Genomic DNA, 16044 nt, shown 5'->3' with positions numbered 1-16044 from the left:
ACCCCCCCACGCCCCCCCCCCACCTGGCTTCAACCGAGGGGTTCTGCTGTATTCCTGGAGCCACAGTGCCTGAGATGTGTACACACAGGAGGATGTGGAGGCTTTGGAGAGGGTACAGAAAAGGTTCACCAGGATGTTGCCTGGTATGGAGGGCATTAGCCATGAAGAGAGATTGAATAAATTGGGATTGTTCTCCCTGGAAAGACGGAGGCTGAGGGACGACATGATAGAAGTTTATAAAATTATGAGGGGTGTGGATACGGTGAACAGTTGAAAGTTTTTTCCCAGGGCAGAAATGACAATTACCGGGGGCACAAGTTCAAGATAAGGAGGGAAAGGTTCAGTGGAGATGTGCGGGGGAAGTTTTTACACAGAGGGTAGTGGGGGCCTGGAATGCACTGCCAAGTGAGGTGGTTGAGGCAGACACGTTAGTGACATTTAAGACTTATCTGGGTAGACACATGAACAGAGAGGGAATAGAGAGATACAAGCGGTTGGTCTAGATAGGATAACGTGATTGGTGCAGGCTTGGAGGGCCGAAGGGCCTGTTCCTGTGCTGTACTGTTCTTTGTTCTTTGAGATATGAGTGTTGCTGCGCTCAAGGGGTGGGAATAGATGGTGGTCGTTGGGGGGGTGGGGGGGTGGGGGGGGTGGGGGGGGTTGGGGGGGGTTGGGGGGGGTTGGGGGTTGGGGGGTGCGGTGAGGTTTGTCCACGCTAAACAAGAGCCAAGCAATGACCCTCTCCAACAGTCAACATCTTTTCCCAAAGGTCAGAGAGTCTAAAACTAGAGGGCATAGGTTTAAGGTGAGAGGGGAGAGATACAAAAGTGTCCAGAGGGGCAATTTTTTCACACAGAGGGTGGTGAGTGTCTGGAACAAGCTGCCAGAGGCAATAGTAGAGGTGGGTACAATTTTGTCTTTTAAAAAGTATTTAGACAGTTCCACGGGTAAGATGGGTATAGAGGGATATGGGCCAAACACGGGCAATTGGGACTAGCTTAGTGGTTAAACAGGGCGGCACGGTGGCACAGTGATTAGCACTGCTGCCTCACAGCACCAGGGACCCAGGTTCAATTCCAGCCTCAGGTCACCGTTTGTGTAGAGTTTGCACTTTCTCCCTGTGTCTACGTGGGTTCCTCTGGGTGCTCCGGTTTCCTCCCACACTCCAAATGGTTAGGTTGATTGGCCATGCTAAATTGCCCCTAGTGTCAGGGGGATTAGCAGGGTGAATACAAGGGGTTATGGGAAAAGGGCCTGGGTGGGACTGTGGTTGGTGCAGACTCGATGGGACAAATGGCCTCCTGTACTGTAGGAATTCTGTGGATTCTATGGGCTGAAGGACCTGTTTCCATGCTGTAAACTTCTATACTCGAGAACAAGAAAAATCTAACCTTCGCCCCTTGACTTTCAATGGCATCACCGTCACTGAATTCCCCCACGATCAACATCCTGGGGGTTCCCATTGGCCAGAAACTGACATGGACCCAGCCATATAAACACTGTGGCTCCCAGAGCAGGTCAGAGGTTGGGAATCCTGCAGAGAGTAACTCACCTCCTGACTCCCCAAAGCCTGTCCACCATCTACAAGACTCAAGTCAGGAGTGTGATGGAACACTCCCCACTCGCCTGGATGCTGCAGCTCCAACAACACTCGAGAAGCTCAACACCATCCAGGACAAAGCAGCCCCGCTGGATTGCTACCCCATCCACAAACATTCACTCCCTCCACCCCCGACGCACAGTGACAGCCGTGTGTACCATCTACAAGATGCACTGCAGCAACTCACCAAGGCTCCTTAGGCAGCACCTTCCAAACCCACGACCGCTACCATCTAGAGGGAGAAGGGCAGCAGATACCTGGGGATGCCACCATAGAAACATAGGAACTAGAAGCAGGAGGAGGCCATTCAGCCCTTCCAGCCTGCTCCACCATTCATTATGATCATGGCTGATCATTGAATTCAATATCCTGATCCCCCCTCCCCACAATAGCTCTTTAGCCCCAGTGGAAACATAAGTGGTGGCATATTGGTATTGTCACTGGACTAGCGATCCAGATACCCAGGGTGATGCTCTGGGGACGCGGTTCGAATCCCACCAAAGCAGATGGTGAAATTTGGAGGGTTCCTCACCATCCCGACTTGGAAATATATCGGCCGTTCCTTCACTGTCGCTGGGTCAAAATCCTGGAGCTCCCTCCCTAACAGCACTGTGGGTGTACCTACACCTCAGGGACTGCAGTGGGTTCAGGAGGGCAGCTCACCCACCACCTTCTCAAGGGGCAATTAGGGATGGGTAATAAATGCTGCTCCGGCAGCAACACCCACATCCCAGGAATACATTTAAAAATGAGGTTATAAAGAGCACATTAGTGACAAGCGATGACCCCACAGACCTTGCGGACGGACACTCGACAGATACTGGCGTCCAGGACCCCTGTGACTGGGCTGGCACTCATCTTGCACATGAAGCGCGTCCTCTTCCTCCAGCGGACACAGTTCTGCTGCACCTCTTCCCTGGAAAAGCACAGGGGAAATAACAGAAAGTCGTCACCAACATGCCACAGGAGCAACCTCCCCCGTCACCCCGCGCATCAGCCCTCCCCCCATTCCCGACACACCCTCAGCAGGAGCACGGAGAGGGGGGCACGACTCCCGTCCACCTCAAACTGTCAGCTGGCCAAGGGGGGGAACACACCCAAACCCCGCACAGCAAGATCCCACAAGCATCGACACGGCAATGACCGGTTTCCAGCGAGGTCGGCGGAGGGCAACACGTCCAAAAAACAGACAGGGGAGCGAGTGTCAGGATGTGGTGACATCGGAGACAGTTCAGAGGGGGTTCACCAGACTGATCCCGGGGATGAAAGGGCTGACGTATGAGGAGAGATTAAACAGTTTGGGTTTGTACTCGCTGGAGTTTAGAAGGATGAGAGAGGATCTGATCGAGGGATATAAAAGGGATTGATAGAGTAAATGTGGACCAAATGTTTCCCCTGTGGGACAATCGAGAACAAGAGGTCACAGGTACAGGCTGAGAGGCGGTAGATTTAACACTGAGATGAGGAGGAACTACTTCTCACAGAGGGGGGTGAATTTGTGGAACTCGCTGCCCCATCGCGCGGTGCAGTCTGAATCATTGAATGGTTTCTAGAAGGAGGTAGATATATTTCTGATTAAAAAATGGGTTAAAGGGATGTGGGGAACAGGTGGGGAGGTGGATTTGAGACCAGGGAGAGATCAGCCATGATCTGATTGAATGGTGGAGCAGGATCGAAGGGCCGAATGGCCTACTTCTGCTCCCAATTTCCATGTTCTTATGTTCTTATTCAAGGTCACTGAAAGTAGCAATGCAGGTGGAGAAGGTAGTCAAGAAGGCATACGGCATGGTTGCCTTCATCGGCCGGGGCATTGAGTTTAAAAATTGGCCAGTCATGTTGCAGCTTTATAGAACCTTAGTTAGGCCGCACTTGGAATATAGTGTTCAATTCTGGTCGCCACACGACCAGAAGGATGTGGAGGCTTTGGAGAGGGTACAGAAAAGATTTACCAGGATGTTGCCTGGTATGGAGGGCATTAACTATGAGGCGAGTTTGGAGAAACTTGGTTTGTTCTCACTGGAACGACGGAGGTTGAGGGGAGACCTGATAGAAGTCTACAAGATTATGAGAGGCATGGACAGAGTGGATTGTCAGAAGCTTTTTCCCAGGGTGGAAGAGTCAAATACTAGGGGGCATAGGTTTGAGGTGCGAGGGGCAAGGTTTAAAGGAGATGTACGAGGCAGATTTTTTACACAGAGGGTGGTGGGTGCCTGGAACTTGTTGCCGGGGGAGGTAGTGGAAGCGGATACGGTAGTGACTTTTAAGGGGTGTCTGGACAAGTACATGAATAGGATGGGAATAGAGGGATATGGTCCCCGGAAGGGTAGGGAGTTTTAGTTCAGTCGGGCAGCATGGTCGGTGCAGGCTTGGAGGGCCGAAGGGCCTGTTCCTGTGCTGTAATTTTCTTTGTTCTTTGTTCTCTTGTGCGATTGCCCCATTTTGAGTTAAAACAATTGACCAATTAAAATAAACCGGACAAACTGAGGGGCCAATTAAAGGGGCAACCTCGGAAAGGGAGACTGCCCGAGAGCAATCAGAAATGAAACACCAAATCACAATGTGATTCAAGGGCTCGGTGAGGCTCCCCCCAGCAACGCCCCCCCCCCAGGCCCCCCCCCCAGCCCCCCACCAGCCCCCCACCAGCCCCCCCCAGCCCCCTACCAGCCCCCCACCAGCCCCCCCCCCCCCCCCCCACCCCGCGCACTGACGTGACACGCACTCAGTACACTGGTTCACCCCGCCTGTTTTGCCCTCAGTTTGAGTCCCCTCCCGAGAGCGCACTGTAACCTCCCCTCCATTCACCAGGAAAGTGAGTTCAAGGACACTCGCTGCGGCTGAAGTGAATCAAGGTGTTCATAATCTTTTCTTTCCTCTTCCATGGGGGATGCGGGTGTCATTGACAGGGCCAGCATCTGTTGCACATCCCTTCAACTGAACATTTAAGCGTCAACAACAACCATAGCCAATCCCCCTAACCTGCACGTCTTTGGACATTAAGGGGCGATTTAGCATGGCCAATCCCCCGAAGCAAAACAGAAATGTTTCCCAATGGTGTTAGGAGTTAGTATGATTGGTGATCTGCCTTTCAAGTCTGAATATTAATGACAAGAAATGCTCAAGCAAAGAAACAGAGTGGAATGCTTTTGATGAGGAGGTAAAGCATTAGCCGCTAGGTTAATAGATATGAGTAGATGACCGTGTAAATCATTCTAAAACCTTGCCCAATGCAAGATTCAGGAAAACATACATCAGCAAGGCTTGTTCGAGAAAAGTACCTTTGATAAAAGCCCCTTGGACTGCCCGTGCTAATCAATGGTTCCCAAAGGATTCCGAAACAGACAGAAACAGGGCACAAATTCACCCAAAACCAGGTCACTGGGTGGAGGTCAGAGGTGAACCTGGGCAGAATGGTGGCACAGTGTTTGGCACCCCTGCCTCATAGCGCCAGGGACCCGGGTTCAATTCCGGCCTCAGGTCACTGTGTGGAGTTTGCACATTCTCCCCGTGTATCGTGGGGAGCTCTGGTTTCCTCCCACAGTCCAAAGTTGTGCAGGTTAGGGGGATTGGCCATGCTAAATTGCCCCTTAGTATCCAAAGATGTGCAAGTTCGGGGGATTGGCGATGCTAAATTGCCCCTTAGTGTCCAAAGATGTGAAGGTTAGGGGGATTGGCCGTGATAAATTGACACTAGTGTCAGGGGATTAGCAGGGTAAATATGTGGGGTTGCGGGAATATGGTCTGGGTGGGATTGAGGTCGGTGCAGACTTGATGGGCCGAATGGCCTGCTCCTGCATTGTTGGGATTCTATGATGCTTCTATGATTCTATGTACCCGAAGGGACAGTACACGCAAGGGGTTGCTGCTGAGAGATGGGCTCAGACAGGGGGGTGCGAGGGGTAAGTTTAAATCTCGTGCTAACCAGCTTGGTAACTTGGAAATTCTTCACAACTCATGCCTCGTGACTAAACTATGCAGAGTGTTGTTAATGCAATCCTCCGATTCCATCTCTGGTTACCTCAGCTGCTGTGTGTTTAGCCAAGGCAGTCAGTTAGTGTTTACCGTCAGAACCTCACCCTCTAGCCCAACACCACTCCAGAGCAAATGTCGCTGCCTCATGTACTGGGAATCTGCTCAATTCCCGACATTAACCCTGCTCCACATGTACAACCACACAGGGAAAGCAACAGGAATGGGGCCAGACAGTGAGTCAGACATTGTCCTTTCCCCCTCTGGGACTGGGTGGGACAGTGGGTCAGACACTGTCCTTTCCCCCCTCTGGGACTGGGTGGGACAGTGGGTCAGACACTGTCCTTTCCCCCCTCTGGGACTGGGTGGGACAGTGCAACAGACACAGTGGCTCCCCACTCCCCATGAGAGCGAGTCCCATATTCTCCCCCACTCCCCGTGGGAGCGAGTCCCATATTCTCCCCCCACTCCCCATGGGAGCGGGTCCCACATTCTCCCCCACTCCCCATGGGAGCGAGTCCCACATTCTCCCCCACTCCCCATGAGAGCGAGTCCCACATTCTCCCCCACTCCCCATGGGAGCGAGTCCCACATTCTCCCCCACTCCCCATGGGAGCGAGTCCCACATTCTCCCCCACTCCCCATGAGAGCGAGTCCCACATTCTCCCCCACTCCCCATGGGAATGAGTCCCACATTCTCCCCCACTCCCCATGGGAATGAGTCCCACATTCTCCCCCACTCCCCGTGGGAGCGGGTTCCACATTCTCCCCCACTCCCCGTGGGAGCGGGTTCCACATTCTCCCCCACTCCCCGTGGGAGCGGGTCCACGTTCTCCCCCACTCCCCGTGGGAGCGGGTTCCACATTCTCCCCCACTCCCCGTGGGAGTGAGTCCCACATTCTCCCCCACTCCCCGTGGGAGCGGGTCCACATTCTCCCCCACTCCCCGTGGGAGCGGGTTCCACATTCTCCCCCACTCCCCGTGGGAGTGAGTCCCACAGTCTCCCCCACTCCCCGTGGGAGCGGGTCCACATTCTCCCCCACTCCCCGTGGGAGTGAGTCCCACATTCTCCCCCACTCCCCGTGGGAGCAGGTCCACATTCTCCCCCACTCCCCGTGGGAGCGGGTTCCACATTCTCCCCCACTCCCCGTGGGAGTGAGTCCCACATTCTCCCCCACTCCCCGTGGGAGCGGGTCCACATTCTCCCCCACTCCCCGTGGGAGCGGGTTCCACATTCTCCCCCACTCCCCGTGGGAGTGAGTCCCACATTCTCCCCCACTCCCCGTGGGAGCGGGTCCACATTCTCCCCCACTCCCCGTGGGAGCGGGTTCCACATTCTCCCCCACTCCCCGTGGGAGTGAGTCCCACATTCTCCCCCACTCCCCGTGGGAGCGGGTCCACATTCTCCCCCACTCCCCGTGGGAGCGGGTTCCACATTCACCCCCACTCCCCGTGGGAGTGAGTCCCACATTCATCAGTTCAAATTCCACCATCGGCCGTGGTGGGATTCGAACCCGGGTCCCCAGAACATTAGCTGAGTTTCTGGATTAATATCTAACGACAATACCACTCGACCATCGCCTCCCCAATCACACATTAAAGCGTAAGAAGCAAAGTACTCTGGGCAAACAAAAACCCAGCAGGTCTGGCAGCGTCTGTGGGGAGAGGAACAGAAGTGAGGTTTGCGAGTCAGTGCGACTCTTCTTCAGAAACGCTTGAAACGCTTTTGTGTTTCCCCCTCTCGCCCTCTCGAGACCGCGCTGAGTTTATCCGGCATCTTCTGCTTTTATTTCAGGGCGGCACGGTGGCACAGTGATTAGCACTGCTGCCTCACAGCAAGAAGTTTAACAACACCAGGTTAAAGTCCAACAGGTTTATTTGGTAGCAAAAGCCACACAAGCTTTCGAGGCTCTGAGCCCCTTCTTCAGGTGAGTGGGAATTCTGTTCACAAACAGAACTTATAAGACACAGACTCAATTTACATGAATAATGGTTGGAATGCGAATACTTACAACTAATCCAGTCTTTAAGAAACAAAACAATGGGAGTGGAGAGAGCATCAAGACAGGCTAAAAAGATGTGTATTGTCTCCAGACAAGACAGCCAGTGAAACTCTGCAGGTCCACGCAACTGTGGGAGTTACAAATAGTGTGACATAAATTCTGATTCTAGGATCGCATGATAAAGACTCAGGAGGAAAAAAGCAGAAATATTTATGTGAAATAGTGTGACATAAACCCAATATCCCGGTTGAGGCCGTCCTTGTGTGTGCGGAACCTGGCTATCAGTTTCTGCTCCGCGACTCTGCGCTGTCGTGTGTCGCGAAGGCCGCCTTGGAGAACGCTTACCCGAATATCAGAGGCCGAATGCCCGTGACCGCTGAAGTGCTCCCCAACAGGAAGAGAACAGTCTTGCCTGGTGATTGTCGAGCGGTGTTCATTCATCCGTTGTCGCAGCGTCTGCATAGTTTCCCCAATGTACCATGCCTCGGGACATCCTTTCTTGCAGCGTATCAGGTAGACAACGTTGGCCGAGTTGCAAGAGTATGTACCGTGTACCTGGTGGATGGTGTTCTCACGTGAGATGATGGCATCTGTGTCGATGATCCGGCACGTCTTGCAGAGGTTGCTGTGGCAGGGTTGTGTGGTGTCTTGGTCACTGTTCTCCTGAAGGCTGGGTAGTTTGCTGCGGACAATGGTCTGTTTGAGGTTGTGCGGTTGTTTGAAGGCAAGAAGTGGGGGTGTGGGGATGGCCTTGGCGAGATGTTCGTCTTCATCAATGACATGTTGAAGGCTCCGGAGGAGATGCCGTAGCTTCTCCGCTCCGGGGAAGTACTGGACAACGAAGGGTACTCTGTCCACCGTGTCCCGTGTTTGTCTTCTGAGGAGGTCGGTGCGGTTTTTCGCTGTGGCGCGTTGGAACTGTTGATCAATGAGTCTAGCGCCATATCCTGTTCTTATGAGGGCATCTTTCAGCGTCTGGAGGTGTCTGTTGCGATCCTCCTCATCCGAGCAGATCCTGTGTATACGGAGGGCTTGTCCGTAGGGGATGGCTTCTTTAACGTGTTTAGGGTGGAAGCTGGAGAAGTGGAGCATCGTGAGGTTATCCGTGGGCTTGCGGTACAGTGAGGTGCTGAGGTGACCGTCCTTAATGGAGATGCGCGTGTCCAAGAATGCAACCGATTCCGGAGAGTAGTCTATGGTGAGCCTGATGGTGGGATGGAACTTGTTGATGTCATCATAGAGTTGTTTCAGTGATTGTTCACCATGAGTCCAAAGGAAGAAAATGTCATCGATGTATCTAGTGTATAGCACCGGTTGAAGGTCCCGTGCGGTGAAGAAGTCTTGTTCGAACCTGTGCATGAAGATGTTGGCATATTGAGGTGCAAATTTGGTCCCCATGGCTGTTCCGTGTGTCTGGATGAAGAACTGGTTGTTGAAGGTGAAGATATTGTGGTCCAGGATGAAGCGGATGAGATGTAAAATTGCATCTGGAAACTGGCAGTTGTTGGCGCTGAGCACTGAGGCCGTTGCAGCAATGCCATCGTCATGGGGGATGCTGGTGTAGAGTGCTGAGACATCCATTGTGACGAGGAGCGCTCCTGGTTCAACTGCTCCATGTGTGCCGAGTTTCTGTAGGAAGTCCGTCGTGTCGCGACAAAAGCTGGGGGTTCTTTGTACAATGGGTTTCAGGATGCCCTCGACATAGCCGGAGAGGTTCTCGCACAGGGTCCCATTGCCCGATACGATGGGACGGCCGGGTGTGTTTGCCTTGTGTATCTTCGGGAGGCAGTAGAGATCTCCAACGCGGGGAGTACGTGGGATGAGAGCACGGAGGGTGTTCTGAAGGTCCGGATCAAAGGTCTTGATCAGAGTGTTGAGTTGACGGGTGTGTTCTTTGGTCGGATCTGCAGGTAACTGTCTGTAGTGTTCCTCGTTGTTGAGTTGTCGGTACACTTCTTTGCAGTAATCCGTTCTGTTCAGTATGACGATGGCCCCTCCTTTGTCTGCTGGTTTGATGACAATGTTGCGGTTGGTCTTGAGAGCGTGGATGGCGTTGCGTTGTGCTTGGGTGATGTTCGGGGCTGTCTTGTGAGTGCGGCTGATGAATTTGGTGTTGACGCACCTCCTGACGGCTTGGGCATACATGTCAAGTCGAGGGCAGCGGCCTTCCGGAGGAGTCCAATTCGACTCTTTCCTCTTCGGATGCACTGCGGATCTCTCTGTCGGCTGTTCCAGTTCATTGGCTGTCTCATTGTGTTCGTTGTTGGCCTCTTGGGGTTTGTGGAAGAACTCCCTCAGCCTCATTCGCCTGATGAATTCCTCTGTGTCTGCTGCGAGACTGATGGGGTCTATTTTGGTGGTGGGGCAAAAATTAAGCCCTCGGCTGAGAACTTCGATTTCTGGCCTCACAGCGCCAGGGACCCGGGTTCACTGCTCCCTCACAGCACCAGGGACCCGGGTTCACTGCTCCCTCACAGCACCAGGGACCCGGGTTCACTGCTGCCTCACAGCGCCAGGGACCCGGGTTCACTGCTGCCTCACAGCGCCAGGGACCCGGGTTCACTGCTGCCTCACAGCGCCAGGGACCCGGGTTCACTGCTCCCTCACAGCACCAGGGACCCGGGTTTACTGCTGCCTCACAGCGCCAGGGACCCGGGTTCACTGCTGCCTCACAGCGCCAGGGACCCGGGTTTACTGCTGCCTCACAGCGCCAGGGACCCGGGTTCACTGCTGCCTCACAGCGCCAGGGACCCGGGTTCACTGCTGCCTCACAGCGCCAGGGACCCGGGTTCACTGCTGCCTCACAGCGCCAGGGACCCGGGTTCACTGCTGCCTCACAGCGCCAGGGACCCGGGTTCACTGCTGCCTCACAGCGCCAGGGACCCGGGTTTACTGCTCCCTCACAGTGCCAGGGACCCGGGTTCACTGCTGCCTCACAGTGCCAGGGACCCGGGTTCACTGCTGCCTCACAGCGCCAGGGACCCGGGTTCACTGCTGCCTCACAGCGCCAGGGACCCGGGTTCACTGCTGCCTCACAGCGCCAGGGACCCGGGTTCACTGCTGCCTCACAGCGCCTGGGACCCGGGTTCCATTCCCGGCTTGGGTCACTGCCTGTGTGGAGTCTGCACGTTCTCCCCGTGTCTGCGTGGGTTTCCACCGGGTGCTCCGGTTTCCTCCCACAGTCCGAAAGACGTGTTGGTTTAGGTGCATTGGCCATGCTAAATTCCCCCTCAGTGTACCCGAACAGGCGCCGGAGTGTGGCGACTGGGGGATTTTCACAGAAACTTCATTGCAGTGTTAATGTAAGCGACTTGTGACACTAATAAATAAACTTTAAAACTTTAACTTTAAACTTTAGGATTCCGGCATTGGGATTCTGCTTCCGGTGTCAGTTTGGGAGAAAGGGAGTGGGAGAGTTCCCCTCTCTGTTCTCCTTCAAAGAATCTTCTCCGCACCCAGTCCAGGTGACGGGCAGCCCCAGCCAAGCGGGCAGTGGGTTATGTCGGGCAAGGGGAAGGGGTGCATCACCTATCCCTTGAGGGAGGAGGGGAGGGAGCGGACGAGGCGGAGGGCGTCCTGAATGATTTTACAATCATGAAATTGATTAATGATGGGGCCAAAGTCTCTCCAGTTATTGAGTGCCACATTCTTGCCCGGGGAGATATAAAGTGTACAGGGCGTTGGCACACTGAGACTTTGTACCATCCAAAGGAGAACGGCCCTCTCTGAACATTTGACATTTACATCCGTTTTTTTATTGCCGCACTAAACACGGCAACAGATTGTTTTTTGATGGTGCTTTTTAACCCCCCCCCCAACCCCCACTCCTTTGGGTTGTATTATCATCCAGACCCCACCTCCACCTGTCCCACCCTCCTCCTCCTCCCTCCCCCCCCCCGCCCCACGGTGAAACCCCAGTAGGTAAAATAACAGAGTCACGGGTCTCGGCACAACTTGCATTCGCAAATCTGCTGGAAAAGGCTGGAAAATACAAGGCCTGTCGAAGTTTCTCGTCTTCCACTCATCAGGTCAGAATCAAGAGAACACCAAATCCACCCGGCAATTTGCACCGCACAAGAAGGGGGTGCTGCTGGGTTGGCAAAGGGCCGCGGCATTTTCACAAAAGAATGCATTGCCGCGAGAGAATGCATCAATGAACAGTTAACTGCCAAGGTTCTGTTTAAATTGGAACCAGACTCAGATTGATCAAGGCATCACTCGGGGGATAGAAACCTGGGAATAGCTGTTTCCCTGGGGTAGCATGGTGGCACAGTGGTTAGCACTGCTGCCTCACTGCGCCAGGGACCCGGGTTCGGTTCCTGGCTTGGGTCACTGTCTGTGCAGAGTCTGCACATTCTCCCCGTGTCTGTGTGGGTTTCCTCCCACAATCCAAAGATGTGCAGGTTAGGGGCATTGGTCATGCTAAATTGCCCCTTGGTGTCCAGGGATGTGGAAGCTAGGGGGATGGGTGGGGTAAATATGTGGGGTTATGGGGATAGGGCCTGGATGGGATTGTGGTCGGGCCAGACTCGATGGGCCGAATGGCCTCCTTCTGTGCTGTAGGGATTCTATGATTCTATGAAATCAAAAAGCTTTAGTTCAGTTGAAAAAGGTGCAATGTGTGAGCATATTCTGTCTGCAAAGATCGGGCCCTGTATGTGAATATAGGTAACTCAGAGCACGCACAGAGGAACTACACTGTAAACCTGACCAATTGTCATCAATTGTTTTTCAGAATCATTCTTAGCACAATCAGGGGTGACTGTTTAAAAATAAGGGGTCACTCATTGAAAATGGAGATATGGAGAATTTGTCTCTCTAAGGGGGAGGTGAATCCCTGGAACTCTCTTCCCCAGAGGGAGATGGAGGCAGGGTCACTGGAACTTAAGGCACAGCGAGATAGATTCCAGATTAACAAGGGGGTGAAAGGTTATCGGGGGGTCGGCAGGAATGTGGGGTTGAGATCAGCTATGATCTTATTGAATGGGGAAGCAGGCTCGAGGGGCAGAGTGGCCTATTCCTGCTCCCAATCCGTGCAGTCGCAAGTCACCCAATGTCAGCATCACACCTGATGCTGGGCTCGGTGTTCCGAGTTTTGCAAGCGCAGATTGGTTTGAGCACAGTGGGGCCTTGTCACAAACTGCTGAAGCGAGATGCCACTTGATACAATGTGCCAGTCATTAGGGCGTCAGGCCCACATGCCTGGCACTGCCCCGCCTGGTTTGCATGTCTGAGCAGTTAACTGTTCCCTGGTGCATTCTCCACAGCAACACCTCCACCAATCAGAGTCCTCCTGCCGACCAGTCGGCACTTTCACCTCCTGCAGTACAAGTTGTTGGTCCTTTGGGAATTGGATTTCTTGCCAATCTGACCTGATGAGTCAGAGACGAAAAGCTTTGACAGCCCATCTCATTTCTTCAGCTTGCATTTATGCTTGCAACCCGTCACAACCTTGCAAAGCAGCCAACGGAGGACTTTTTCTTTTGAAGTGTGGCCAACAAACTGTGCACTGTAAGATCCCAAAATCGACAGTACAATTAACAATTAACTACATTGCTGCGGTGGGGGGCGGGGGGGGGGAGGCGGGTGGACCTGGAGTTACACTTAGGCCAGGCCAGGTAAAGATGGCAGATTTCCATCCAGGGCATTGGCCAACCAACTGTTTATTTCGCTCATGGTGGCCAATTTGTCGAACTTCAATTCCTCCAGCTGGCGGGGGTGGGGGAAGGTGGGGGAGGGTGGGGGAAGGTGGGGGAAGGTGGGGGAGGGTGGGGGAAGGTGGGGGAAGGTGGGGGAAGGTGGGGGAGGGTGGGGGAGGGTGGGGGAGGGTGGGGGAGGGTGGGGGAAGGTGGGGGAGGGTGGGGGAGGGTGGGGGAGGGTGGGGGAAGGTGGGGGAAGGTGGGGGCGGGTTGTGGAGTGTAATGACTTTAATCGGGCAATTGAGGTGGGCCTGCTAGAATATGAACCCCCGATTAAGGGTGAAATTGATGGGCCAATCAGGGAACCTCTTGCTTTGCACTTAACCAGGCGTGTCAGTTCCTCTGGAACACCCAGTGTAGACTGCTGACTGAAAGCACTCTATATGCTGTTGTCAGACTTGTAAATAAAGGTGTTTTTGTGAAGGCACTTCTGCCTCCGAGGACCTATTACGTGGGGGAACATTGAATCCTTGGCCCCAAGGTCTGGCGTTTCTAGGTTGTTGGTTCAATGTCAATCCCGCCTTCTGAGGCACAGAAGTGAGGGGTCATTGTTGCTTACGGGACATTGTCGAGATACAGAATGCTCTCAACTGGGATATACAGATGGAAGTTATCATTCACTGCCAGTTAATCCCCCCCACCCAGTGTAGCCTCCAGACGAACTGGGGGTCAGATGGTGGGCACAGCAGTGCCCATTTTAAAAAAAAACACCATTTTGCATGCCATCCCACAACTAAGGCAATTTGGGGAAAACCAACAGCGAGAGAGTTGGTCGGAGTTCGGCCTTTGCTCCAACGCGGAGGCTGAGAAGCACGAGGACAATGTGACCAGTTTACACGGGGCCCGGGACATGTGGATTTGTGATTGGTGGGGCGGGGGGAAAGGGGGTCTGAAATCACAAGCACGACCAAAAAAACGTGTTGGGAGGAAGGGCACTTGTAGAAACTGGTTAGTGTCCCGGATGCAGCCGTGGCTCAGTTGGCCTGGCTCAGAGGATTATGGCTTGGAATCCCAGGGGTGGGGGAGAAAATGTGGTGGGGTAGTGGTGCAGCCATTGGCCTAATAACCTAGGGGCTCTGGGGGACACGGGTTCAAATCCCACCATGGCAATTTAAGTTCAATTAATAAATCTGGAATTGAAAGATAGTCTCAGTAACGGGGACCATGAAACCATTGTCGATTGTGGGAAAAACCCATCTGGGTCACTAATGTCCTTTAGGGAAGGAAATCTGCCGTCCTTACCCGGTCTGGCCTACATGTGACTCCAGAGCCACAGCAATGTGGTTGACTCTCAACTGCCCCCGAAATGGCCAAGCGAGACCCTCAGTTCAAGAGGCAATTAGGGATGGGCAATAACTCTGGCCCAGCAGAAAGGAAACAAGAATCCAACTGGCCCCCCGCAGTGCAGTACGGACAGAGTGCTGCACTATCAGAGGCGCTGCCTCTTAGATGAGGCATAGAACAAAGAACAAAGAACAATACAGCACAGGAAACAGGCCCTTCGGCCCTCCAAGCCTGTGCCGCTCCTTGGTCCAACTAGACCAATCGTTTGTATCCCTCCATTCCCAGGCCGCTCATGTGACTATTCAGGTAAATCTTAAACGATGTCAGCGTGCCTGCCTCCACCACCCTACTTGGCAGCGCATTCCAGGCCCCCACCACCCTCTGTGTAAAAAACGTCCCTCTGATATCTGAGTTATACTTCGCCCCTCTCACCTTGAGCCCGTGGCCCCTCGTGATCGTCACCTCCGACCTGGGAAAAAGCTTCCCACTGTTCACCCTATCTATACCCTTCATAATCTTGTACACCTCTATTAGATCTCCCCTCATTCTCCGTCTTTCCAGGGAGAACAACCCCAGTTTACCCAATCTCTCCTCATAGCTAAGACCCTCCATACCAGGCAACATCCTGGTAAACCTTCTCTGCACTCTCTCTAATGCCTCCATGTCTTTCTGGTAGTACGGTGACCAGAACTGGACGCAGTACTCCAAATGTGGCCTAACCAGCGTTCTATACAGCTGCAACATCAGACTCCAGCTTTTATACTCTATACCCCGTCCTATAAAGGCAAGCATACCATATGCCTTCTTCACCACCTTCTCCACCTGTGTTGCCACCTTCAAGGATTTGTGGACTTGCACACCTAGGTCCCTCTGTGTTTCTATACTCCTGATGACTCTGCCATTTATTGTATAACTCCTCCCTACATTATTTCTTCCAAAATGCATCACTTCGCATTTATCCAGATTAAACTCCATCTGCCACCTCTCCGCCCAATTTTCCAGCCTATCTATATCCTGCTGTATTGCCCAACAATGCTCTTCGCTATCCGCAAGTCCAGCCATCTTCGTGTCATCCGCAAACTTGCTGATTACACCAGTTACACCTTCTTCCAAATCATTTATATATATCACAAATAGCAGAGGTCCCAGTACAAAGCCCTGTGGAACACCACTGGTCACAGACCTCCAGCCGGAAAAAGACCCTTCGACCACTACCCTCTGTCTCCTATGGCCAATCCAGTTCTCCACCCATCTAGCCACTTCTCCTTGTATCCCATGAGCCTTAACCTTCTTAACCAACCTGCCATGTGGGACTTTGTCAAATGCCTTACTGAAATCCATATAGACGACATTAACTGGAGGCCCTTCAGTCAAAGTCACATAAGAAACAGGAGCAGGAGTAGGCTGTTCGGCCCGTCGAGCCTGTTCCATCACTCGATCATGGCTGACCACCAAACCCAATGTCCTTCCTCGCTATAGCAACGGGAGGCAC

General features: G+C 53.3%; 2 protein-coding genes across 2 annotated transcripts in view; one reads left to right on the top strand and one right to left on the bottom strand.

Annotated features, from left to right (window-relative positions):
- csnk2b (casein kinase 2, beta polypeptide) overlaps positions 1 to 16044 on the top strand; it is a 296247-nt gene that overhangs the window by 178643 nt on the left and 101560 nt on the right. The window lies entirely within an intron of this gene.
- LOC144496727 (early estrogen-induced gene 1 protein-like) overlaps positions 1 to 16044 on the bottom strand; it is a 51225-nt gene that overhangs the window by 32977 nt on the left and 2204 nt on the right. The window contains exon 2 of the mRNA XM_078217229.1: positions 2396 to 2516. Coding sequence (XP_078073355.1) covers positions 2396 to 2516 — 121 coding nt within the window. The remainder of the gene's footprint in view (positions 1 to 2395; positions 2517 to 16044) is intronic.

Source organism: Mustelus asterias, chromosome 8 (genome assembly GCF_964213995.1).
Source record: "Mustelus asterias chromosome 8, sMusAst1.hap1.1, whole genome shotgun sequence".
In the NCBI taxonomy this organism is placed as follows: Eukaryota; Metazoa; Chordata; class Chondrichthyes; order Carcharhiniformes; family Triakidae; genus Mustelus; species Mustelus asterias.
This window is presented reverse-complemented; position numbering and strand designations above follow the sequence as displayed.